Genomic DNA, 27,235 nt, shown 5'->3' on the forward strand with positions numbered 1-27,235 from the left:
TACTGTATTACACCGCTTGTATCATGTTGGTGCCCTTGTGGGCTCCGCCCCCTTGAGGGGAGGTATATAGAGCAGCTGTCCTGTAGGCGGCTCTCAGTGCAGAGCGGTCACAGACAGGTACTGTTCTAGTTGATTAAAGCCACTGTTCACTTCAACTCTCTGACTCGTGTGAATTGATGGTCGCATCATTGACCAACAAGGTGTAAGCTTTGTCTCATGAGACGGAAGGCTGCCAAAGAACGTGTCTAAGTAACAAGATGCTTAAATTCCAAAATAATTAATTAGATGCAGTTAACTCTGTAATGTCCTCTGCAAATGTTTTTCCAGCATTTTCTGTTTTACTTTCAGATTTGCAGCATTTTGCCTTTCAAATTGTAGGTGCAGCACGTTTGATACTTCAACGGAAGTCTTGATCAGGAGATGCAAAATACAAAAAATATGCATGGCAGCTCAAAAGCTGAGACAGTGTGCAGGAAGAGAGTAGAGTGGAAAATTGCAGACACCTTTTTGGAAAGCAGAAGAGGAGAAAGGAGCATGATGATGTCATGTGTTATTTACAGCCAGCATGTTTACAACAACCAGTTGATTTACACACCTTGATAGTCAATATAGGATTCCACAATTTCTTGATTGCAAAGCTACTATATGGCTAATAGAGGAACATACATAGTGAAATGACCTTTTTCTCTACATACACATTCGAATTATATATTCACACGCTTACAACTAAAGTATAGGATATGGAAGAAAGTATATAATCAAAAACGAGCTTTCTTAAGTCGTCAGGTTTCTCAGGAGGGGATTCCTTGCAAATTTGATTCAAGCACGTTTATTACTAATCTCTACCAAAGTGTAATCCAAGTGTTTGTCAAACAGGATGTATTGAGTGGGGATTGAGGGAGTAATGCCTTGGGGTTGCACATTCACGTACTGTCTGGTGCAATCTGTGCCACTCTTGCACAAAGCTGCTGCAGTCACGCAAACATCTCGTGTAGGCACGAACAGCCAATTGGATAGAACATGGGCCTGAGAATAACCAGTTAGAAGGCGCTGAATACAATTGCCGTGTGAAAACAGCCAATAAGAAGCGCAAGCAATGGATGGGCGCAGTCTGGGGGAGGATTCCAGCTGAAGTGACGGGCGAACAAGAATTTATGCAAGAACACACGCACACGAACTCCGAAATGGAAAACGGCAGAAAGCAAGTTATCAACTTCGGTGCCGGTCCTTCCAAGCTCCCACTACCGGTGAGATATTCTGTGTCCCTTCTCTGTTAACCCCGAGAATGCAACTCTGACGCCGAGGTGGCATGTCGGACAATTGAATTGAAAACCGTTTGAAGTTGAAACCTATGTGTGTGTGTATGTCTATCACAACGATGAATAGAATGGAGGGTTTTGCTGGTAACTTACCATGGATGTGAGAGCAGAGACCTTTTAAAAAAAAAAAAAATGTACGCTTTTGTATATTGCACATGCTGCTCTTTCGTAGATATAGATTAAATTTAAAACGGATGTTATTTGTCGTCTTTTATGCCTTTTCTAAAAAAAATTTTAAATAAATGTTTTTTATTGGGTTTTTGAACATAGTATATTTACCATTATGTACACAGGATAAGAAACATATATAGAAGAGAAGGGCACACGCAAATATACCAAAGAAAATAAATAATAAAAAAAATACAATAACAAATAAAATAGAATAACTGGTAATAGAATAACTAGAATAACCAACTCAACAGCAGCAACTCTGTACACCTGGCTAAATTATTTACAACACCTAGGTTACAACACAGGTAGCCGACTGTTTGTGGGGGGGAGGGGAGGGGGAGGGGGAGGGGGAGGAAGGGGGGGGGGGGTGGAGACTGGGGAGTTAAATATACATTCGGGTGCCGGAGAAACAATTACAGTGGGCAATACTCAAATGGGTTTGGTGTTGTCGCTTGCTTCTCCCGTACGGATCTCGCTGCCGTATCGCGCTCACCTCTGCTTCTGCAATTCCTCCTGTCTTTCGTCTTTATTCTCCTTGTTCCCTGCTCCTGGAGATGCCAGGTTCGTATTGTATCCCGTGCCTTCCTTCTGGCTCTCACTTCCCTGCCTCTCTTTCCCCCCCCCCCCCCCCCGCCGGTTCTCCTCTCTTGTTCCCTGCCTCTTCCCTCTCTTCTACCCCCCCCCCCCCCCCCCCCCCCGGTTTGCCTTTCTTTCCTCTTAGGTTTAGCTGTCTTACCCCCCCCTGCTCCCTCCCCCTCTCCCGGTCTATCTCTCCCTCTCATGCTTTGGCTACTTTCCCCTGATTCTTGGCTACATGGCTATTCTTCCGCTTGTTCGTTGGCCACAAACAGGTCCCGGAACAATTGTGTGAATGGCTCCCACGTTCTGTGGAAGTCGTCGTCTGACCCTTGGATGGCGAATTTGACTTTCTCCATTTGGAGAGATTCCGAGAGGTCAGACAGCCAGTCTGCAGCTTTGGGTGGTGCTGCTGAGCCTTTTATAAAATGCCTCCCCTTTGACCACTTCACCCAGTGGTGAAGGGGAAGTAGAGTATTTACAATTGGTGTGATCTTGCAAAATACATTATCAATATTTTATATTCTTGGAAATGCTAGGATTCCTAAGGTTGTTTAAAGGGCATATTTGATAATCTATATTAGTATCACAAGTAGGCTTACAGTAACACTGCAATGAAGTTACTGTGGAAAAAACCCTAGTTGCCACACTACGGCGCCTGTTCGGGTACGCTGAGGGAGAATTCAGAATGTTCAATTCCCCTAACAGCACGTCTTTCACCACTTGTGGGAGGAAACTGGAGCACCCGGAGGAAACCCACGCAGACACTGGGAGAATGTGCAGACTCCGCATAGACAGTGACCCAAGCCGGGAATCGAACCTGGGTCCCTGGTGCTGTGAAACAACAGTGCTAACTAACCATTGTGTTACTGTGATGTGTATCACCTATTTAAATGTATTGGTAAAGCACTCTAGTCGAGTGTATTTTCTATTGTGTCTAGCTCATGGCTAATAGCCAGTGAATCACATGAGATGGCTTCTCTTCCCAAACCTGGACAGTTACCTCTGGTGGCCCCACCCTATTTCTCACTAATACGCAGCCCCTCCTCTGCCACATCATCCATTTTTACATCAATGGTGATGATATCCAGCTCCACATACCTCAATTCCTATGCCATCTGTAAATGGTCTGACATCCAGTATTAGATGGGCAGACACTTTCTGCAATTCATCTTGAGGAAGACTGAAGTCTTTGGTCCCTGCTACAATCTTGGTTCTTCAACCACTGACTTCATTCTTCTCCATTGCAACTGTTTGAGACTGAATCAGTCAGCTTACCTTTGTCATATTTGACCCCAAGGTGTGTTTCTAATCATATACCAGTGCCATCACCAATACTGCCTACTTTCAGTCTTGTAATATTTCCTGGCTGCACTGTTTCCTCTGCTCATCTGGTGCTGAAGCCCTCCATGTTGTTACCTTTTTAGACTCGACTATTCCAATAGATTCCTGGCCTCTTTATGTCTTCTCTTCCATGGACTTGAGGTCATTCAAAACTCTGCTGCCTATCCTAACTTGCGTCAGATACTGTTCACCATCATCCCAATATTCATAGTTGTGTAGCTTGTTGGCATTTAAAAAAATTCTCAGCCTTGTTTTCAGATTTGTCTGTTGCCTCTGTAACCTCCGGCCCACAACCCTCCAATAACTGTACTCTTCTAATTGTAGACTCATGAATGTCTCTGATTTTAAATACTCCACTATTGATGGCTGTGCCTTCTGCTGACCAGACATTGAGCTGTAGAATTCCTCACATCTGTTCCTCTGCTTCTTTTACTTTCCTGAAGCCCCTCCTTTTAAAATCTAACTGATTGACAAAGCTTTTGGTCATCATCTTATGGGACTTGGTGCTAAGTTTTGTTTGATATTGTGTCTTGATATTTCAATGTGTTAAAGATGCTAAATAAATAAATGTCCATCACATTTCTCCCTCTCGATAGCTCTTTGATGAAGAGTCATATGGATGTGAAACATCACTTCTGTTTCTCTTTCCGTAGATGCTGCCAGATCTGCAAGTTTTTTTTCTCAGCGTTTCCTGTTTTTATTTTGATATAAATAAATGTCCTTGTTGTTAAATATGCAAATTTAAGGTTATTTTTGGTAATTTTGTGATGTAGGCTTATCCTTGCACATGGTTGGTTGGAATAATTCCAGCTGAGACTTTTTTCATCTGATCAGTCAGAATTTTCTAATCATTGGTATCTACTTATTCCCTGATAAAACTATTTTGGCACCATGTAGCAGCTACAAATGTTTCACTGAATAATGTTAGAGAAGATTTCCTTAACCGGTTATAAAACAAATTTGGAAGGTTTTTGGTATTTTACTTAATAATTAAACATTATTCAATGGACTGCGTGGTATGCATCACTGACTTTTCAGAGTAAGCAGTCTTACAACACCAGGTTAAAGCCCAATAATTGGACTTTAACCTGGTGTTGTAAGACTTCTTACTGTGCTTCCCCCCCAGTCCAACGCCAGCATCTCCACATCATTGCTTTTTAGAGCTATCTGCTGACATAATTTTTCATCCTGATTTGTAATGTTCGTGTTGGATGGTCTGATTTATATTACAAGAATACTTGTAGCTAAAGCTAGAAACAATTTATTAACATTAACTGTGTCAAATATATACAAAACAACAGGTGAATAACAGTATGAACATGCACAAAGCACTATCTCTCTCCCAGCTCCCCAGTCAGTCTGAGGTCACCTGACTGATGCTCACTTGTATACTAATGAGACTCCTAGTGTCAGTCGGTGAATTACACCACAGCCATGATATCACTACACTGATAACTTGGGCCAACATCTGGCTTCTGCACGCTTCCTAAAATTAATTTCTTGTCAATGTATTTAACAAAGCTGTAAATAATCATCATCCCGATCAGCATTGCAGGTTGTTGACCTTTTCAGATGTCTTAATTTCCTCTTTTAAGTCGACTCAGTGCCACATTTAATCCTGTAATAATTTAAGTGACAACAATAGTTTTTATTGCTGCATTTTGAGTCTTGGAGTTTTTCATTCACTCATGAGATGAGAATGTTGTGGAAAAACTGAGCATTTATCCCAATTGCTGTTGAGAAGGTAATGGCCAGCCCCTGCCTTGGCCACTTTAGTTGTGGTATGGGTACACCCACTAGCTTTGGGTAAGAAGTTCCTGCAATTTTACATTGCAAGAATAAAACAATTAATTTCTAGCCCTTGTAATCTTGTTCTGTGACTGAAGGAAGGCCATTTGGCCCATAGAGCCTGCACCTACCCTCTGATAGAGCCCATCCTAACCCCGTAACCTCACCTAACCTATTTTGACACAGAGGGGCAATTTAACATGGCCAACCCACCTAACCTGCACATCTTTGGACTATGGGAGGAAATTGGTGCACCCGGAGGAAACCCACACAGACATGGGGAAAAAGTGTAAACTCCACCCAAGACCAGAATTGAATCTGGTGCTGGAGTGCCCATCAAGTTGGCCTTTCAATGTTGCTGTCGCTGCCTTCATCTAGTCCAGTGGAGAGCATTCCATCACTTTCTTCATTGTGCCTTGTCCATGATAGAGAAGCTCTGGGGAGTCGGGAGGTGAGTTACTGGCTATACCCAGCCTCTAACCTGCTCTTATAGCCAGAGGATTTGAGGTTGGTCCAGTTGGTGGTGGATACGAGGCTAATGGTGGGTTATTCAGTGACGATGTCCCTTTGAATGTCATGGAAAGGTGGTTAGATTCTGTCTTTTGAGATAGTCGTTACCTCACAATTACAATGGGTGAATGCTACTTCGCACTTGTCTTGTCAACCCTGGATGTTATCCAGGTCTTAGTGCATGAATAGCTTCATTATCGAAGGAATCATAAATTGACTGAACGCTGAAATCATCAATGAACATCCCCACGTGATGGAGGGAAGTCCATTGAAGATGGTTGGAGCACTGACTTGGAATGTATTCTTCATCAGATATCACTGGAATTCAGCTCTTTTAGTCCATATTTGGATCAAGGCAGTAATGTGGTCCCGGCAGAACCAAAATAGGACACTGGTGACTTAAGTGCTACCTAATAGCACTGTTGGTAATGCCCTTCTGTCACTTTGCTGTTTGAGAATGGACTGATGGGGTGATAATGAATCAGATTTGATTGTACCTGTTTTTTTTTTTTATTGGCAGATAATACAAGCCTGGATTGTTTTTCACATTATTGGGTAGATGCCAGTGTTGGAGCTGTACTGGGACAGCTTTTCTAGGAGTGTAGTGGAGCATAAATCTTCACTGTAGCACGGATGTTATCAAAGCCCATAGCCTTTTGCTCTATCCAGTGCATTCAGCTGTTTCTTCATGTTCACATGGAGTGAATCAGATTGGCTTCTGTGTTAAAAGAATCACAATGATCATCCACTTGGCACTTCTGGGTGAAGCTCATTGCAAATATTTCAGCTTGCTTTGCATATTTGTCTACTGGTGTTTGCCATTATTTTGAGGGAGATGTTCCAGAGCTGCCTCTAATTGTCTGCCACCATTCACAACTGGATTTGGTAGCCGTGCAGAAGTTTGATTTGGTCCATTGTGTTCTTCCTTGGCTCTGTCTATAACATGTCACTTATGTAGTTTGGTATGCATGTAGTCCTGTTTTAGCTTCTTTTGGCACCTCATTTTCTTCTGCTCTTCTACACTCTTCATTGAACCAGGGTTGGTTCAGTTGTCATGGTCCATGTAAGTACCATATGATTCATTTGCGTTGGTTCATGTAGGTACCAATGATATAGGTAGAACGAGAAAGAGTTTCTGCGGTGGGAATACGAGCAACTAGGTGCTAAATTTAAAATGCCAAACCACAAAGGTAATAATCTATGGATTACTACCTGAGCCACTAGTCAGATCAATAAGATTAGATGTAAATGCGTGACTCAAATATTGTAGGAGCAATTGGTTCAGGTTTCATAGATTCATAGAATTTACAATGCAGAAGGAGGCCATTCGGCCCATCATGTCTGCACCAGCTCTTAGAAAGAGCACCCTACCCAAGCCGACCCATACCATAACCCAGTAACCCCACTCACACTAAGGGCAATTTTGGACACTTAAGGGCAATTTAGCATGGCCAATCCACCTAACCTGCACATCTTTGGGCTGTGGGAGGAAACCGGAGCATCCGGAGGAAACCCACGCACACACGGGGAGGATGTGCAGACTCCGCACAGACAGTGACCCAAACCGGGAATCGCACTTGGGACCCTGGAACTGTGAAGCAATTGTGCTAACCACTATGCTACCTTGTTACCCATAGGCTAGATTCGTGAGATATTGGCGCCAGTACTGGGAAAAATGGAACTGTTCTGTTGGGATGGGCTCCACTTGAATCATGCTAGAACCAGTGGTCTAGCAAATCAAATAACTAGAGCTGTACGTAGAAGCACAATAGAAACACAGCTGGAATTTACCTAACCCCCACACATGCAAACACATTTGTCCAGCATGAATCTAACTATAGGTTTTACCCTTTTGGGGACCGAAACATTAAATTAAGCCCACTTAAAACGTAATTACATTTTGTTTTTCCTCACGTACATCTGTGATAGGGTGGAAGGCAGGTGAGATAACGGGACAAAAGAAATAAAATATGAATCTAGAGTAAATAGTAACAGCAGAACCATTATCTAGAGCTCCGGTCCTGAAAAAATGGGTGCAGAGGTTATAATCTGAAATTTACTTATTTTTAATTAATTCCTGGGACGTGAGCGTTACTGGCTGGGCCACCATTTATTGTCTACCCCTAATTGCCCTTGAGAGCTCACTCCTGTTGTCTGGGAATGCCGTAAATTGAAAGATGAGTTGCTGTTTCTCGAACTTGCTTAACTTCATCATTATGGAATGCATCCCAGAGTGCTAAAACAGATGGCTAGGGAAATTGCAAATGCACTAGTGATAATTTTCCAAAATTTACTACACTGGGGTGGTCCCGGCGGATTAGAAATGAGCAAACGTGACACCACTGTTTAATAAAGGAGGTAGGCAGAAAGCGGGTAATTATAGGCCAGTGAGCTTAATTTTGGTAGTAGGGAATATGCTGGGATCTATCAGCAAGGGAAGAAATAGCGAGGCATCTGGATGGAAATTGTCCCATTGGGCAGACGCAGAATAGGTTCATAAAGGGCAGGTCGAGCCAAACTAATTTAGTGGAATTTTTTGAGGACATTACCAGTGCGATAGATAATAGGGAGCCAATGGATGTGGTATATCTGGATTTCCAGAAAGCCTTTGACAAGGTGCCACACAAAAGGTTGCTGCATAAGGTAAAGATGCATGGCATTAAGGGGAAAGTAGTAGCATGGATAGAGGATTGGTTAATTAATAGAAAGCAAAGATTGGGGATTAATGGGTGTTTCTCTGGTTGGCAATCAGTAGCTAGTGGTGTCCCTCAAGGATCAGCGTTGGGCCCACAATTGTTCACAATTTACATAGATGATTTGGAGTTGGGGACCAAGTGCAATGTGTCCAAGTTTGCAGACGACGCTAAGATGAGTGGTAAAGCAAAAGGTGCAGAGGGTACCGGAAGTCTGCAGAGGGATTTGGATAGGCTAAGTGAATGGGCTAGGACTGGCCGACGGAATACAATGTTGACAAATGTGAGGTTATCCATTTTGGTAGGAATAACAGCACGAGACCTGGGTGTGCTCGTGCATGAGTCGCAAAAAGTTGGTTTACAGGTGATTAAGAAGGCAAATGGAGTTTTGTCCTTCATTGCTAGAGGGATGGAGTTTAAGAATAGGGAGATTATGCTGCAATTGTCTAAGGTGTTAGTGAGGCCGCACCTGGAGTATTGTGTTCAGTTTTGGTCTCCTTACCTGAGAAAGGACGTGCTGGAGGGGGTGCAGAGGAGATTCACTAGGTTAATCCCAGAGTTGAGGGGGTTGGATTACGAGGAGAGGTGAGTAGACTGGGACTGTACTTGTTGGAATTTAGAAGGATGCGGGGGGGGGGGGGAGGGGGATCTTATCGAAACATATCAAATTATGAAGGGAATAGATCGGATAGATGCGGCACGTTGTTTCCACTGGCGGGTGAAAGCAGAACAAGGGGGCATAGCCTCAAAATAAGGGGAAGTAGATTTAGGACTGAGCTTAGGAGGAACTTCTTCACCCAAAGGGTTGTGAATCTATGGAATTCCTTGCCCAGTGAAGCAGTAGAGGCTCCTACATTTAATGTTTTTCAGATAAAGATAGTTTTTTGAAGAATAAAGGGATTAAGGGTTATGGCGTTCGGGCAGGAAAGTGGAGCGGAGTCCAGAAAAGATCAGCCATGATTTCTGGTGGAGCAGGCTCGAGGGGCCAGATGGCCTACTACTGCTCCTAGTTCTTATTATAACAGTGGAGGAGGTCAAATGGGATGAAGTCAAATATCAAATAACTGGAAGCTTGGCCATGACTGAATGCAAGGCTTTGGGGAAAAGAAAGTAGGTTATTCGAGCCTGCCCCACCACTGATATGATCTTCTACCTCAACTCACCTTCCTGCATTATCCCCACAATTCCTGGCTGGCCTCTGCATACCATATTTTGGTCATTTTAATATGGAGGAAACCAAGTCTTGAATAGTGACTATCATATATCAAATTGAAAATAAAAGTAGGTGACTATTTCACTTGACTTTTGGGATCTTTGATAGTGGGAAGGTAAACGGAAAGATGCTGTAGGTGGTTGAGGGTGAACCAGAGTGTCATGGAAAGGGAGATGTGCTTGGAGGCAGTGGCATTGGCGGTAGATGAACAACTAAATGTGGAGGTTTGTGTGGTGAATAGTGCGAATAAGGTTTTTTTTTAATGGTCTGGGAAAGAGCAGAAATATTTTGTGGAGTGAAGGTCCTTTTTAAGAACTAGAATCTGATTTCTGGTTTTAAAATACCCGGGTTCCATGGGAGATGACCAACAGGAGGAAAAAAGGTCAGACCATTAACTATAGGGGTGAGTAGGGGTTTTGGGTGCTTCTCTGTTCGAGTAGTTTAACTTGAAAGTTTATAACCAGCTATAGTGAAGGAAAGTGTCTTTCAGAAGAATTCAGTTAACATTCTGGGTCTTGACTAAAGAGCTAAATCTCTTGTTAACTGAAGGGGAGTTGAATTTCTGGCATAGCCAGACTGAAAGTTTTGGTCCAAGAGGCCAGAGACACCTGTATTGAATGGGCACTTTGCAACCTTAGGACAGTTGGTGGAGAACTGAGTTTTTGAGTGCCAGAAAAGTATTCAGAATGTCTGATTGTAAATAATTGTGCTTTATAAACTGTATGTGATTTACATTGCCCAGACTGGGTAGGAAGAGTGAGTAGTTAAGGACCGAAGGTCTCCATAGTTCACCATGCAGGAATATAGGTGTGATTTCATGGTCTGATTGGAAAGACCAAATTTGCGAGGAGTTGAAATGAGGCTGGAGGATTTGCCTAACTTGTGCAAAAGGAGGAATCTCTGGGTTTTGTGGGTGGGTTGGGGGGAACCTCACCTGTGGCAGTTTGAAGAATACAAATTACTAGGCTGAAAAAGGAAAAGAACAGAATTAAACCCTTGGGAGCTAAGAGTCACTTTAGATTGATTCTGGGAGAATTGATTTATTACTTAAAAGAATATGTATACCTGTGATGTCTTTTTGTGTTTAAAAATAAAAGTCCTGTTGCCTACAAAAATAGTTTTGTCGTTATCGTTTTTACCCTTCTGTTACAGTAAAAGTCTGTGAAATCTTGTGTTATCCTTTCAGCTATTAAATAGAAGTTTGAAACTTGTAAATAGAAAAATCAGGCATTACAAAGAATACCTAGTTTGGTTCTGAATATATGGATTTGATGTCTTCCCTGGTATAAATTTTTTTGTGCATCTGAATAATATGCTTGAGTACATCTCCAGAGTCACAGTTATGAGGGAAAATGAATGGAAATTAAAACAGCAAAATTTTTAAAGTAGGTTTTGGTCAGTCAGAATTTGAGAAGAGTCCCTGTTTTTGGAGTTCACTGTGTTATGATTTGCTCTACTGGTTTTCCCTTGATTTAATGGATGATATTTCATATCTCCAGGTCTTGCTACAAGCGCAGAAAGAGCTGTTGGATTACAAGGGACTTGGAATTAGTGTTCTAGGTGAGCTTCCAATTCCAAGTAGGTAGCTTAATTTTCATGTTAAATGGTCGTCATGTTTTCATGTTCTAACTTGTCTTTTTCTTCCAACAGAAATGAGCCACAGATCTTCAGACTTCATCAAAATTGTCAACTCAATAGAAAATGACCTACGAGAGTTGCTGTAAGGAGCAAATGCACTTAAATTTAATTGCTAAAGTCTCTGTGACTGCCAATGAAATAGTTTTTGAAGTGTGGTCACTGTTGTAATGCAGGAAATCGGCGAACTCTCTCAAACCGCAACAATGACCAGATAATAGATTAATTTTTTTGTGATATTAATTGAGAGATAGGTATTGGCCCGGACACTGGGGATAACTCCCTTCTTCCTTCTCCAAAGCAATGGGACTTTTTAGAACTACTCATGCCAGCATATCTCCAACAATGCAATGCTTTCTCAGTACTGCATAAAAGTGTCAGCCTTGATTTTTGTACTGAAGCCCTGGAGTGAATACCTGGAATGGGCAGGTTGAATCCTATGATTCAGAGGCAGGTGTGCTACCAACTAGGCCATTGCAGACGCTAATCAAGGATGTAAATGATTTGTGAGTATTATTAGATATCAGTGGATGAGATCAGCTTGCTTGAAATTGGCTGCAAATTTGCAAGTGCAGAAAATATTTTTGTTCGAGTATTGTGCATGTACATACAGATGACGGCTGGTTTTATGTTAAACTGAGTTCATTTTAGTTGCCATTATAATACCACATGTACCCAGCAGAATCAAGCCAATTGGTTTGTGGACTCTTGGGTGTTTTGTATGTTCAAATATTTTACATGTTTACCAATGTATGAAAATTGCTAGCCAGAGAATATACAAAAATACAAATTAGAAGTAGAAGGAGGCTTATTGAGGATGAGGATCCCAAAGACACTCAACCCTAAGAAAAAAAATAATTTTCTCATCTTTGTCTTAAAGGGGCGATGTCTTATTTTTAGACAGTGACACCTAGTTCTAGATTCTCCCACAAGAGTAAACCTTCTAGCCACATCGACCCTGTCAAGTACCTCAGTGTGGTGGTATGTATTAGGGGTAATACGGTACACCATGTGTCGAAAGGCTATTGGTGGAGGGATGCCAGGTCCTGATAGGATCTGCCACCTACTGGACTCCACCCAGAAATGCCGGTATAAGAACCCAGTTTTTCCCTCCATTTCCCTCAGCAGTTGCATTCTGTAACCACGCTGCTGGGGATAAAGTTCTGTTTAATAAAGCCTTCAATTGACATTACCTCAACCTGCCTCGCGTCATATTGACGGTGCTACAATTTATTAAGCAGAATTTAAATTGAAGAAAACGACGTGGGAACATGGAGCTCCAAATCACCCCGGATCCGGTGCCTGCGCATCGCACCCCAAGCAGCTAACTCGGCCTCTATCTTCAAACATTGGCTGGCATGCTTTGAGGGCTACCTCCGAACGGCCCCCGGCACACTGACTAACGAACAAAAGATGCAGGTCCTCTATTCCAGGGTGAGTCCTGACGTCTACTCCCTTATTGAGGACGAAGACTGTTTCACCGGTGCCATCGCCGCGCTGAAGGATATCTACATCCGGCCCGCCAACCAGGTTTTTGCTCGCTACCAGCTTGCCACACGACGGCAATTTCCGGGGGAATCGCTGGACGTGTTTTATAACGCCCTGCAGATCCTGGGTCGAAACTGCAACTGCCCGGCGGTAACAGCGAGTGAATACACACAGCTCCTGGTCCGCGATGCGTATGTGGCAGGTTTGGCCTCTTCCCAGATCCGCCAGAGGCTTCTGGAGAAAGAATCTCTGGGACTTACAGAAGCTCGGGCCCTGGCGGGGCATCCCTCGATGTGGCCTCGTGTAACGCCCGCGCCTACACCCCCGACCGCACTACTGCCCCTTGGGCTCCGTGGACCCCCGCGACGGTCGAATCTCCGACAGCCCCCCCCACCCCCGCAAACCTGCGCGGCCAAAACACCAGACCAACCGGGGGGGCCCCGCTGCTATTTTTGCGGCCAGCCGAAACACCCTCGGCAGCGATGCCCGGCCCACACGGCTACCTGCAAAAGCTGCGGGAAGAAAGGCCACTACGCGACGGTGTGCAAGTCCCGCGGGGTCGCCGCTATCTCCGGGGAAGAAACGGAACCACAGACCCAGTCCCCCCCAGCGATCCACGTGTGACCAACGGCCGCCGCCATTTTGGACCCCGGACGCCACGAGGGAGAGATGGGCGCCGCCATTCTGTCCACCCCCGACCGCCCTCGATCCGTGGACGCCGCCATCTTGGCTGAAGGACCCCGACACAGATGGCCACATACTGCCTGATTACGATGCTCAACTTCAACAACCACGTCTGGCTTCGACGACCCTCGACCAGTCGCGACCCCGGACGCTCCAGACTGCACCCACTACAGTCCTAGTGAATGGCTACGAGACGCCGTGTCTTATCGACTTTGGGAGCACGGAGAGCTTCATTCATCCGGACACGGTAAGGCGCTGTTCCCTCATAATTCGGCCAAGCACCCAGAAAATTTTCCTGGCGGCGGGATCCCACTCCGTTCAGATCACGGGGTTCTGCATCGCTAACCTAACGGTGCAGGGGAGGGAGTTCCGAAATTACCGGCTGTATGTCCTCCCCCATCTCTGTGCACCCACACTCCTAGGGTTGGACTTCCAATGCAACCTCCAGAGTTTAACATTTAAATTTGGCGGCCCTATACCCCCACTGACTGTCTGCGGCCTCGCGACCCTCAAGGTTGAACCGCCTTCTTTGTTTGCGAACCTCACACCGGATTGCAAACCCATCGCCACAAGGAGCAGACGGTACAGCGCCCAGGACCGAGCATTTATCCGGTCCGAAGTCCAGAGGCTGCTGAAGGAAGGCATCATCCAGGCTAGCAACAGTCCCTGGAGAGCCCAGGTGGTAGTTGTTAAGACCGGGGAGAAACAGAGGATGGTCATCGACTATAGTCAGACCATCAACAGGTACACTCCGCTAGATGCGTACCCTCTCCCCCGCATATCCGACATGGTCAATCGGATTGCACAGTACAAGGTCTTTTCCACCGTGGACCTCAAGTCCACCTACCACCAGCTCCCCATCCGTCCCGGTGACCGCAACTATACTGCCTTCGAAGCAGACGGGCGGTTATACCACTTTGTAAGGGTTCCATTCGGCGTCACGAACGGAGTCTCGGTCTTCCAACGAGAGATGGACCGAATGGTTGAACAGCACGGTTTACGGGCCACGTTCCCGCATCTCGACAACGTCACCATCTGCGGCCACGACCAGCAGGACCACGACGCCAACCTCCAAAAATTCCTCCAGACCGCTCACGCCCTGAACCTCACAACAAAGAAAAATGCGTGTTCCGCACCGATCATCTAGCCATCCTGGGCTACGTAGTACGTAATGGAGTGATAGGCCCCGACCCTGAACGCATGCGCCCCCTCATGGAGTTCCCTCTCCCCCACTGTGCCAAAGCCCTGAAACATTGCCTGGGCTTATTTTATTACGCCCAGTGGGTCCCCAGTACGCAGACAAGGCCCGTGCACTAATCCAGTCCACTACTTTTCCCCTGACGACAGAGGCATGCCAGGCCTTTAGCCGCATCAAAACGGATATCGCAAAGGCCACGATGCGCGCCATCGACGAGTCCCTCCCCTTCCAGGTCGAGAGCGACGCATCGGATGTAGCTCTGGCGGCCACCCTCAACCAAGCAGGCAGACCCGTGGCCTTCTTCTCCCGAACCCTCCACGCTTCAGATATCCGCCACTCCTCAGTGGAAAAGGAGGCACAAGCAATCGTGGAAGCTGTGCGACACTGGAGGCATTACCTGGCTGGTAGGAGATTCACACTCCTCACTGACCAACGGTCGGTTGCCTTCATGTTCGATAATGCACAGCGGGGCAAGATCAAGAACGACAAGATCTTGCGGTGGAGGATCGAACTCTCCACCTTCAATTATGAGATCTTGTATCGTCCCGGAAAGCTGAACGAGCCATCCGATGCCCTATCTCGCGGCACATGTGCCAATGTACAAGTGGACTGTCTACAAGCCCTCCACGAGGACCTCTGCCACCCGGGGGTCACTCGTTTCTACCACTTCCTTAAGGCCCGCAACCTCCCTTACTCCGTCGAGGACGTCCGAACAGTCACCAGAAACTGCCAGATCTGCGCTGAGTGCAAACCGCACTTTTTCAGGCCAGATAGAGCGCACCTGGTTAAGGCCTCTCGACCCTTTGAACGCCTCAGTTTGGATTTCAAAGGCCCCATTCCCTCCACCGATCGCAACGCGTACTTCCTGAACGTCGTTGACGAATACTCCAGTTTCCCTTTCGCCATCCCCTGCCCCGACATGACCGCGTCCACGGTCATTAAAGCCCTCGGTACCATTTTTACACTGTTCGGTTTCCCCGACTATATCCATAGCGACGGGGTCCTCCTTTATGAGTGACGAACTGCGTCAATTCCTGCTCAGCAGGGGCATAGCCTCGAGCAGGATGACCAGTTACAACCCCCGGGGGAACGGGCAGGTAGAAAGGGAGAATGGAACGGTCTGGAAGGCCGTCCTGCTGGCCCTCCGGTCTAGGAGCCTCCCAATTTCCCGCTGGCAGGAAGTCCTCCCGGATGCCCTTCACTCTATCCGGTCCCTGCTGTGCACCGCCACGAATCAAACGCCTCACGAGCGCCTCCTCCTCTTTCCTAGGAAGTCCTCCTCTGGAACGCCACTTCCGACCTGGCTAGCAGCTCCGGGACCCATTCTGCTCCGGAAACATGTGCGGGCGCACAAGTCAGATCCGTTGGTGGAACGGGTGCATCTCCTTCACGCCAACCCGCAATACGCCTATGTGGAGTACCCCGATGGCCGACAGGACACTGTCTCCCTGCGAGATCTGGCACCCGCCGGAGCTACCCACACCCCCCCAACGCCAATCACCACCTCCTCACTCCCGCTGGTTCATCCCGCAGCCACCCCCTTCCCGGGGGGTTCGGTTCTCCTCCCAGACCCGCCCAGGAGTAAGGACACGGGACAGCGCTACGCTCCCAGAGTCGACGGGACTCGAGCCAGCGCCATCACCACCACGCCCGAGACGATCGGAAAGGACGACCAGGGCGCCCATCCGGCTCATCGAATCACTTTAACTCAACGTTTTCAGTTATTGTGTCTTGTTATAGTTATGGCATCATGCCGACCCTGTTTGGCCCGTTGGCCCAGTTTTCAGTTATTGTGTTTTGTTATAGTTATGGCATCATGCCGAACCTGTTTGGCCCGTTGGCCCAGTTGAAGCGATAATTTTGTGTTTTGTTCAAAGGTACGGCACAGTACCGACTCTGTAAACCCCTACCACAATGCGAACCACCATCCTGCTGGGTTTTTTTCAACAAGGGGTAATGTGGTGGTATGTATTAGGGGTAATACGGTACACCATGTGTCGACAGGCTATTGGTGGAGGAATGCCACGTCCTGATAGGATCTGCCACCTACTGGACTCCACCCAGAAATGCCGGTATAAGAACCCAGTTTTTCCCTCCATTTCCCTCAGCAGTTGCATTCTGTAACCACGCTGCTGGGGATAAAGTTCTGCTTAATAAAGCCTTCAATTGACAGTACCTCAACCTGCCTCGCGTCATATTGACGGTGCTACACTCAGGATGTTATAATTTTCAATCAAGTTGCCTCTTACTCTTCTAAATTCCAGCAGAAACAAGCCAAACCTTCCCAGACTTTCTGCTAAGACAACCTGCCCATTCCAGGTATTCTTTGAACTGCTTCCTTCCAATGCATGTATATTCTTAAATAAGGAGGCCAATAAATCAGTACACAGCACTTCAGATATGATCTTATCGGTGCCCTGTATAACTGAAGCATAACCTCCTTACTTTTATAATTAATTCACCTTGCAATTAACATTCTATTAGCTTTCCTAATTACTCACTGTATCTGCATAATTACCTTTTGCAATTCGTGTTGTAGGGCATCCACATTCCTTTGCATCTCAGCTAGGCAATCTCTCACCTTTTAATAATATATAATCTTTATTATTGTCAGAAGTAGGCATACATTAATAATGCAATGACGTTACTCTTAAAATCCCCTAGTCGCCACATTCTGGTGTATGTCCGGGTGCACAAGAGGGAGAATTCAAAATGTCCAAATTACCTAACAGCACGTCTTTCTGGACTTTTGGGAGGAAACCGGAGCACCCAGAGGAAACCTACACCAACACGGGGAGAACGTGCCGTGCTACCGTGCCACGATTATGTACTTTTTAAATTCTTCCTCCCAAAATGGACAGCTTTACATTTTCTCACATTTGCCAGATCTTTGTCCGCTCACCTAACCAATGTAACGTTTGAAAGTGAAAAGCACTTTTCAGATATTCAAATTTTAGACTTTGGTAAGGCTGACTTTAACGGGATGAAGCAGAGACTGTCCACGGTAAACTGGGAAGATCTGTTGAGACTATTGAAAGAAACATTTACCGCGGTACAGAGCATGGAGATAACCCTGAGAGGAAAAGGCTCCACTTCACAAAATAAAAGCGAAAGAGGTTAGGGACAACATAAAGCTAAAAGAAAGGACCTACAAAAATGTAAGACATAGCACAGATCTAGCCGAATAGGATGGGGTACAAGGATGGCAAAGGGTCATAAAGCATCTGATAAGAGCTACTAAAAGGGGTTATGAAAGGAAACCTGCAAGGGACATCAAAATCAATAAGAGATTGGTAATATCCCTCTTTCTTCTTTTGAACTCTTTTATAAACAAAAAAAATATCTGGAGAAACTCTTATTTTTAGCTAGCTTTCTCCTTTTACCTTCTTATTAATCCTTTAGTCGTTCTTTGCATTTTATAAAAATATTCTATCCAATCTTCTAACCAACCACCCACTTTTGCGCAACTGTATGCTTTTTAAGTTTAATACTGTATTTATCTTTTTAACCATGGATAGTGAGTCCTCGCCTTGGAAATTTTCTTTCTTGTTGGAATGTATTCTGAAATGTCCCTTTACTTGCCGCCACTGCATCGCTATTAATCTATCCCTTTATCTGAGTTGCACGTTCATTTCACTAGCTCTGCTCATGTCCTCAATTGCTCTTAATTAAATATAAAGTGTTGTATGCTCTTGTCGTAGCATAAGCTGCTTCCTTGATGTACACTCTGACAAAGGAAGGTTCAGACTTGGAGATAGCTTTAACACGTCTATTAAACTATTTACAATTCTCCTACTTGGATTCGACGCTACTGTTAATCCTGCTATAGGTACTCAGACTGACGAACCAGTCTGCTACAATCCACGTGGTGGGTGTGATGTTCAATCAACCCTGTGTCTGTACTCACGGAGTGTCTCCACTGGAGAGAGGAAGATCATGTGTGATGTGTCCTTTTATATGGTTTGGTGTAATGCCCTCCTGTGGTAGTGTCACCTCTGTGTGTATCTTGAATGCCCATTGGTCGTGTCCTATCTTACTGACCTATTGGTTGACTGTCTGTGTCATGTCTCTGGTGTTCCCTCTAGTGTCTAGCTAGGTGTAGTGTATGTACATTAACCTTTTGTGTACTTACAGTGATGTATATCATCACATCCCTTTTTTCGTGTTACATATTTTCTGTACAGTGTTGAAGAAAATTGAACAAACTAGGTAGATGAGTGATACTCTGTACAAGTTATGAGAAGTGATCATTAAACAATAAGTCCAAATCATATGCATGAGTCCAAAGTTCATTAATTGTTATGGTCGCGTGGCTTTCTTGTTTGGTTGGTGAGTTGATGTTGATGGTGGCATTGTGTTGTAAACACCATCAGTGTCCCTGTGCTGAAGGAACCAAGAAGTGGTCACATCACTTTGTTGTCGGATTTGGACTTTTTTTTTTTTCTTTCGATGCTTGTGGTGGTAATTCTTGATGGCATCTGTCCTGAAAGCCAGGTTGCCTGTTGGTAGTGCAGCAAACGTGAATTGGTAAGATGCATCGTCCTGCCATGGCATGTCATTGTACTGAGCTGAGCAGTAACAGTGTCCCTCATTTGCAGAGTTGTACCATGTCGTACCAGTTCATAGGTGTTGTTTTTTGTCGTGCTTGTTGTCGACGTTGTTGCCTTTGGTACGCTTCTTGCTATTGTCTTTGATGTTGTTGTGGTGGTTGGTTTTGTTGCCATGTTTGCTGCGCTCAAGGACCACACTCTGTGGATAATACAAGTCCTTCACACGGTTACTCGTGTCAGCGTCCTTTGTGGCATCTGCTGTCTCCTTGAGCGTGCCGTCACTGAGTTTGCGGTGCTCCCGTCTGGAGTCATGCCCGGCTTACTTGAATCAGCTTTGGCTTGTCGATGCTCCCTGTCTGGAGCCCTTTCTGGTTCACCTGAATCAGCTTTGGTTTCTTGCCACTCCCCGTCCGGAGTCAAAACGTTCAGGAATTCATTTGCTTGTGGAGAGGCTCGAGCGAATGAGGTTCGAAGTAACGTGGTGTCACCGGAGTCACCAGTACTCTCACTGTGATTGTCGAGTGCCTCTGTACACACTAGCTGAGGTCTGTCACGTTGCACATCTTGTATGGGAAGTTGGATGCCGTCGTCACTTGTCGCACATACAGTGAGTAGAGCCTCAGTGTCTTCTTGTCGTTCACTTGAGCTGGGTAGACTGTCAGCGTCTTCTTGTTCACTGGAGCGTGGTGCACTGTCATAGTCTGCTTGCTGTACACTTGAGCGTGGCAGACTTGCATTGTCTGCTGCTGGTTGCTCAGAGGAGGTTGCTAGACCCTCATGGTTTTGTTCATGCAAGGACTGTGCTCTGGAGTCTTGCGTTCCTTCCATCGTGGAGTCTGTCCACTAGCTTGCTGTGGAGGCTTGCAGCGTTCCTTGTGTGGAATTGTGCAGTTGTCTCACTGAGGAGTCTTTCATCGCTTTCTGTGTAGAGGCTGGGACCCTTCGTGGTGCGTGGACCACTCTGGAGTCGGGGACTCCTCGTGGAGCGTGGACCACTCTCTGTGGCAGCAGGCTGCTCTCTGTGGTCTTGTACCGCTCTCTTTCTCTTGGTGTCAGGCCACTGCATAATCCTGCACTCACGAGTCGGAATGTCATATATGCTGGGCTGAAGATTCCCCAATCCGAAGAACTCGTCGTCGGGGTCGTCAATATACAACACTTCTTCTAGTTGCGGTTCGGATTTGGTACTGGGGTAGCCACCCAAGGTGAAATGTTCGTCTGAGTCGTTGTCTTCTAGGGCCATATCATCACAATTTTGTGTCTGAGCTGGCATTGGGCTCGCGATGTCCAAAGAAGAATTCCAAGGACTGTATCATCTCTTTGGGGGGTGCAAACTGCTTTTTGTAGGGTTCTGCAGAGGTTACTTTCAGCTACTGGTCGAATTTCAGGCATTGTGCTGTCGTTCCAGGTGAAAGAATCGGGTTTTACATTTTAAAATTTTCCCGTGTTTTGGGACATTTCCCCTTTAAGTGGGCGTGGTCTGGGGCCTCTGACGTCATGAAGCGTGTGACGTAGTGCATAGGAAGCGATTGCGCAGATCGCTGTTCCTTTACTTGAGGCCTTTGTTTCAATTGCGCATGCGCGGCTTCTGGCGCATGCGCAAACGGACCTTCCCGTTTTGCGCGTCTTTGCACAACTGCGCGTGTGCAGCACCGTTTCCAAGATGGCTGCAATTCAAAACTGCCGTTCGTTGCTGTAAGCTTACCCCGTGGTGAGTTTTGGCACCTCTTTTACCGTTTCTTCTTGTATGTTCCTCGCAGAATTCTTGGAATTTGTCCAGGACTGCCTGGAAGTCGCTCTTGTTTTGCCCCTTTGAGTATTTGAAGGTTTGGAAGATTTCAGCTGTTTCTGGACCTGCGATGGTAAGTAGAAACTTTATTTTCTCTGCATCCGCCACGCCATCTAGGTCGGACGCTACCAGGTAGATCTCGAATCTCTGCCTGAACCAACAGCAGTTTTCACTGAGATTGCCTTGGTACCTGAGCTGCTGTGGAACCAAAATCTCGAACATCATCTTGCCTGGCTGCTGTTGCTGGTTGTCGCTGTTCACTTGAGTTGTACTCTATGGATTTAACAGTCACTCCTGGGTACCATATTTTGTTATGCTCTTGTCGTAGCATAAGCTGCTTCCTTGATGTGCACTCTGACAAAGGAAGGTTCAGACTTGGAGATAGCTTTAACACGCTTATTAAACTATTTACAATTCTCCTACTTGGATTCGACTCTACTGTTAATCCTGCTATAGCTACTCAGACTGACGAACCAGTCTGCTACAATCCACGTGGTGGGTATGATGTTCAGTCAACCCAATGTCTGTACTCACTGAGTGTCTCCACTGGAAAGAGACTGAGCTTGTGTGCTGTGTCCTTGTATATGGGTTGGTGTAATGCTCTCCTGTGGTCGTGTCACCTCTTGTGTGTATCTTGAATGCCCATTGGTCGTGTCCTATTGGTTGACTGTCTGTGTGTCATGTCTCTGGTGCTCCCTCTAGTGTCTAGCTAGGTGTAGTGTATGAGCATTAACCCTTTGTGTACTTAGTGATGTATATCACCACAAAGTATTAGTCTTATACCCAATTCTCTCCCTCAAACTGAATTGATATTATGATCACTGCTACCTCTGGACACACACTACGAGGTTATGAATTAATCGTCATGTTGCTCAATACCAGGTCTAGTATAACCTGTTCTCTGATTGGCTCCAGAATACGCTGTTCCAAGAAATTGTCACAAACATTCTGTGAATTCCTCATCTGGGCTAACTTTGCCAGTGTACGGATTAAAACCCCACATGATAATTACTGTAACTTTTCTGGCAAACTCCCATTATTTCTTTTTTGATACCCCATCCTACTGTAAGGTTACAGTTAGTGGGCTTGTGCACCCCTCCAAGTGACTTCTTGCCTCATTCCTCAACTCTACCCCAAATGCTGCTCCATCCTGAACTGGGTCTCTATTGTGCGACCATCAGTTTTTAATTAACAGAGCCACCCCTCCACCATATCCTAGCTTCTTGTCCTTCTAAATGTCTTTTACCCATAAAATATTCAGGTCAGGTCCCAATCTGTAAAATCTTGCTGCCATGTCTCTCCAATGGCTATTAGATACATACTTGGTTGTGGTTCATCTGTTTTGTTTCAATGCTTGCAAGCTTGGGGGGGAAAATACAAACTTGGACAGATCCAAATGGTAAGGTCTGTCATCAAGCTATTTATTTATTTGTTTTTTCCGCATTTGGAAGAACAAGAGTCCAGTCCCTTCAGGATAAGCAAACACACTGCAAATCGGATGTCTCCATCTATCCCACCAGCACTAACTTTGTGCAGTATTTAGCAAATTATGCTATGCAAATTGAGACTTGGCTTATTGTCATGTGCAACAACACTAACCTAGTCTGTAAATGGCCTTTTTGTGTACTTGCTGAACAACCATCCAACAAAATGACAGGAGAATCCATTCGTAATGCAGAGCTAAGTGGATGGGTAATTTATTTTTAATGTTCAGCAACCATTGGAACTGATAATTTCTATTGTCAGCATTGACTGGGTGAATGAGGCAGTGTCTTTTGAATGAATCTTTAAACAGAGACTTTGCCTGCTTCCTTGAGTTGAGTTGAAAGATCCCAAGGCACATTTTCAAACATTAAATAAGTTTTGGTTGTCATCCTTCCCTACATTTGAAACTTTGGTTATACTGCAAAAGCATTTTTTATAGTTAAATTTCCTGACACGGCAACTGCAGAGAGTGCACTCACTGCACGATAGCGCAATGTCCTAGGCTGCTGCTTGCATCACATGGTGCAGATATATCAAAAGATGGCAAATAACACACTGCTCCCTCTTGTCCATCGTTGCCGGCCTTCATTTGCCATCCTCTCCTACTGGAGCGGTAAACTGGTGAGCAGCATAGCAGATGATGGAGCAGGACGGAATGGCGATGGAGCATGGGAGGTTTCTGGAAGCAGACGGCAGACACATAATAATAGAATTCCTACCATGTAGAAGGAGGCCATTCAGCCCATCGAGTCTGCACCAACCCTCCACCTAACCCATAACCCTACCTAACCTTTTTGGACACTAAGGGGCAATATCCTGGCAAATCACCTAACTTGCACATCTTTCGACTACGTGGGAGGAAACTGGAGCACCCGGAGGAAACCCATTCAGGCACTGGGAGAACGTGCAAACTCAGTCACCCAAGGCCGCAATTGAACCCAGGTCCCAGGCGCTGTGAGGAAGCAGTGCTAACCATTGTGCCGCCCATAATAATGACATTGAGGCGTGCGCTGGGGGATGGAGTGGGAAGAGTTCCTGGTGATCAGACTTGGTGCTTTTTTATTGGGTGGGTGTTATAAACACCAGTATCTTACAGGGTGGGAACAATTAACTTTCCCATGAACCTTGCAGGATATGAGCTCCCGTTAAGGGGGTGGGCGACCTCCAAACAATGTCTAGTTGTGTGATTATATAAAGTTGGCCAGTTCGGCACTGGCAGGGCAGACCCAGTTTGGATCTACCGTGTGATGTGTATATAATAGTTATTATAAATGAGCTAAGTTTCTTTGAACCACTCGGTGTGGACTCCTCTGATGTTTTTATAAAAGTGGGAAGTGCTTTTGGGATTCTGAGATCATGTGAGTGTTGCACAAGCAATTCAGTATGCAGTGTTACAGTTGGGAGAACATCTATGCAAATTTGCTATAGAATTGGAACATCAGTTAGTGTTCTTTCAAACAATGATCTTTGCAAAGTTTTTCAACGGTGTTTGGTGTTCCTCCTTTTTGAGGAAGTTGAAAATTCATCTGCAACATTAACTTCTGTGTGTATCTTCTTACAGAAATATCCCAGAAAACTACAAGGTGATTTTTCTTCAGGGAGGTGGAACAGGTCAGTTCAGTGCTGTCCCTTTAAATCTTATTGGATTAAAAGAAGAAAGATGTGCCGATTACGTGGTTACTGGATCCTGGTCTGCTAATGCTGCCAAAGAGGCAATGAAATATGGAAAAGTCAACATTGTCCACCCCAAATCTGATGCTTACATAAGTAAGAACCTGTTTGTTGGCAATAGATGCTTTAAGGATCTATTACTGCTGACTGGATACGTAAGATGGTAAATTTTCTCTTGTTTTCCAGAAATCCCGAATCCAAGTAGCTGGAATTTGAACCCGAAAGCCTCTTATATTTACTATTGTGCCAATGAGACTGTACATGGTGTGGAATTTCCTTTTGTCCCAGATGCAAAAGGAACGGTGCTGGTCTGTGACATGTCCTCATGCTTTCTTTCAAAGCCAGTGGATGTCTCGAAGGTAATTTCAACTTTCGAGGCGGCCTTCACCCCTATATTGCAGTGGGCAACTGGTTCACAAGAAAAAATATTCTGTGCAAATGAAAGACCCTTTTCCCTGATCAGGAGAACTGGGGTTGTTTTTGCTAATGGAGGTATCTGAAATCATGAATGCCTTGGGTAGAGAAAATAAAGCAAAACTGCTTCCAGTGGCAATAGAGTGGGGAAAGTGTCCTTTTATGCCACAAGTGGAGGATTTAAAGAATTATAGCTAGTTTGGAGAACGTAAAGTTTAAGTTGCTATTATTTTGCAGTGACAGTGCTGTTTAAAACGATGTGAAATTTTCTTATCTTTTTTTTTTTAAATAATATTTTATTGAAAATTTTTGGTCAACCAACACAGTACATTGTGCATCCTTTACACAACATTGTAACAATACAGATAATAATGACCTTTTTTAAATTTAAACAAAAACAACAACAAATAAATAAATATGAAATAACAAAAAATAAAAACTAGCCCTAATTGGCAACTGCCTTGTCTCAGGCCACCCCCATCCCCCCCCATCCCTCCCCCCCCCCAAGTCCTGGGCCGCTGCTGCTGCCTTCTTTGTTCTCCCCTATCTATCTTTCCGCAAGATATTCGACGAACGGTTGCCACCGCCTAGTAAACCCTTGAGCCGACCCCCTTAGGACGAACTTAATCCGCTCTAACTTTATGAACCCCGCCATGTCATTTATCCAGGTCTCCACCCCCGGGGGCTTGGCTTCTTTCCACATTAGCAATATTCTGCGCCGGGCTACTAGGGACGCAAAGGCCAAAACATCGGCCTCTTTCGCCTTCTGCACTCCCGGCTCTTGTGCAACCCCAAATATAGCCAACCCCCAGCTTGGTTCGACCCGGACTCCTACTACTTTCGAAAGCACCTTTGTCACCCCCATCCAAAACCCCTGTAGTGCCGGGCATGACCAAAACATATGGGTATGATTCGCTGGGCTTCTCGAGCACCTCGCACACCTATCCTCCACCCCAAAAAATTTACTGAGCCGTGTTCCAGTCATATGTGCCCTGTGTAATACCTCAAACTGAATCAGGCTTAGCCTGGCGCACGAGGACGACGAGTTTACCCTGTTTAGGGCATCTGCCCACATCCCCTCCTCAATCTCCTCCCCTAGCTCTTCTTCCCATTTCCCTTTTAGTTCGTCCATCATAGTCTCCCCTTCGTCTCTCATTTCCCTACATATATCCGACACCTTACCGTCCCCCACCCATTTCTTTGAGATGACTCTGTCCTGCACCTCTTGTGTCGGGAGCTGCGGGAATTCCCTCACCTGCTGCCTCGCAAAAGCCCTCAATTGCATGTACCTGAATGCATTCCCTTGGGGCAACCCATATTTCTCGGTCAGCGCTCCCAGACTCGCAAACTTCCCATCCACAAATAGATCTTTCAATTGCGTTATACCTGCTCTTTGCCACATTCCATATCCCCCATCCATTCCCCCCGGGGCAAACCTATGGTTGTTTCTTATCGGGGACCCCCCCAGTGCTCCGGTCTTTCCCCTATGTCGTCTCCACTGTCCCCAAATCTTCAGTGTAGCTACCACCACCGGACTCGTGGTATAGTTCCTTGGTGAGAACGGCAATGGGGCTGTCACCATAGCCTGCAGGCCGGTCAACCTACACGACGCCCTCTCCAATCTCTTCCACGCCGCTCCTTCCTCCTCTCCCATCCACTTACTCACCATTGAAATATTAGCGGCCCAATAATACTCACTTAGGCTCGGTAGTGCCAGCCCCCCCCCCCCTATCCCTACTACGCTGTAAGAATCCCTTCCTCACTCTCGGAGTCTTCCCGGCCCAAACAAAACCCATGATACTCTTTTCTATCCTTTTGAAAAAAGCCTTCGTGATCACCACCGGGAGACACTGAAACACAAAAAGGAATCTCGGGAGGACCACCATCTTAACTGCCTGCACCCTCCCTGCCATTGACAATGCTACCATATCCCATCTCTTGAAATCTTCCTCCATCTGTTCCACCAACCGCGTCAAATTTAGCCTGTGCAATGTGCCCCAATTCTTAGCTATCTGGATCTCCAGGTAACGAAAGTCTCTTGTTACCTTCCTCAACGGTAGGTCTTCTATTTCTCTACTCTGCTCCCCTGGATGCACCACAAACAGCTCACTCTTTCCCATGTTCAATTTATACCCTGAAAAATCCCCAAACTCCCCAAGTATCCGCATTATTTCTGGCATCCCCTCCGCTGGATCCGCCACACATAGTAGCAGATCATCCGCATATAAAGATACCCGGTGTTCTTCTCCTCCCCTAAGTATTCCCCTCCATCCCTTGGAACCTCTCAGCGCTATCGCCAGGGGCTCAATCGCCAGTGCAAACAGTAATGGGGACAGAGGACATCCCTGCCTTGTCCCTCTATGGAGCCGAAAATATGCCGATCCCCGTCCATTCGTGACCACACTCGCCACTGGGGCCCTATACAACAGCTGCACCCATCTAACATACCCCTCTCCGAACCCAAATCTCCTCCACACCTCCCACAGATAATCCCACTCCACTCTATCAAATGCTTTCTCGGCATCCATCGCCACTACTATCTCCGTTTCACCCTCTGGTGGGGCCATCATCATTACCCCTAACAACCTCCGTATGTTCGTGTTCAGCTGTCTCCCCTTCACAAACCCAGTTTGGTCCTCATGAACCACCCCCGGGACCCATTCCTCTATTCTCATTGCCATTACCTTGGCCAAGACCTTGGCATCTA

At 45.8% G+C, this 27,235-nt stretch overlaps 1 protein-coding gene across 1 annotated transcript in view; it reads left to right on the top strand.

Moving 5' to 3' along the window:
* The first annotated feature begins 1,088 nt into the window (after positions 1–1,088).
* psat1 (phosphoserine aminotransferase 1) overlaps positions 1,089–27,235 on the top strand; it is a 62,615-nt gene continuing 36,468 nt past the window's right edge. Inside the window, exons 1-5 of the mRNA XM_072516639.1 lie at positions 1,089–1,247; positions 11,114–11,174; positions 11,265–11,334; positions 24,005–24,210; positions 24,301–24,473. Coding sequence (XP_072372740.1) covers positions 1,101–1,247; positions 11,114–11,174; positions 11,265–11,334; positions 24,005–24,210; positions 24,301–24,473 — 657 coding nt within the window. The 5' untranslated portion in view covers positions 1,089–1,100. The remainder of the gene's footprint in view (positions 1,248–11,113; positions 11,175–11,264; positions 11,335–24,004; positions 24,211–24,300; positions 24,474–27,235) is intronic.

The sequence above is a fragment of the Scyliorhinus torazame genome, chromosome 9 (genome assembly GCF_047496885.1).
Source record: "Scyliorhinus torazame isolate Kashiwa2021f chromosome 9, sScyTor2.1, whole genome shotgun sequence".
NCBI lineage: Eukaryota > Metazoa > Chordata > Chondrichthyes > Carcharhiniformes > Scyliorhinidae > Scyliorhinus > Scyliorhinus torazame.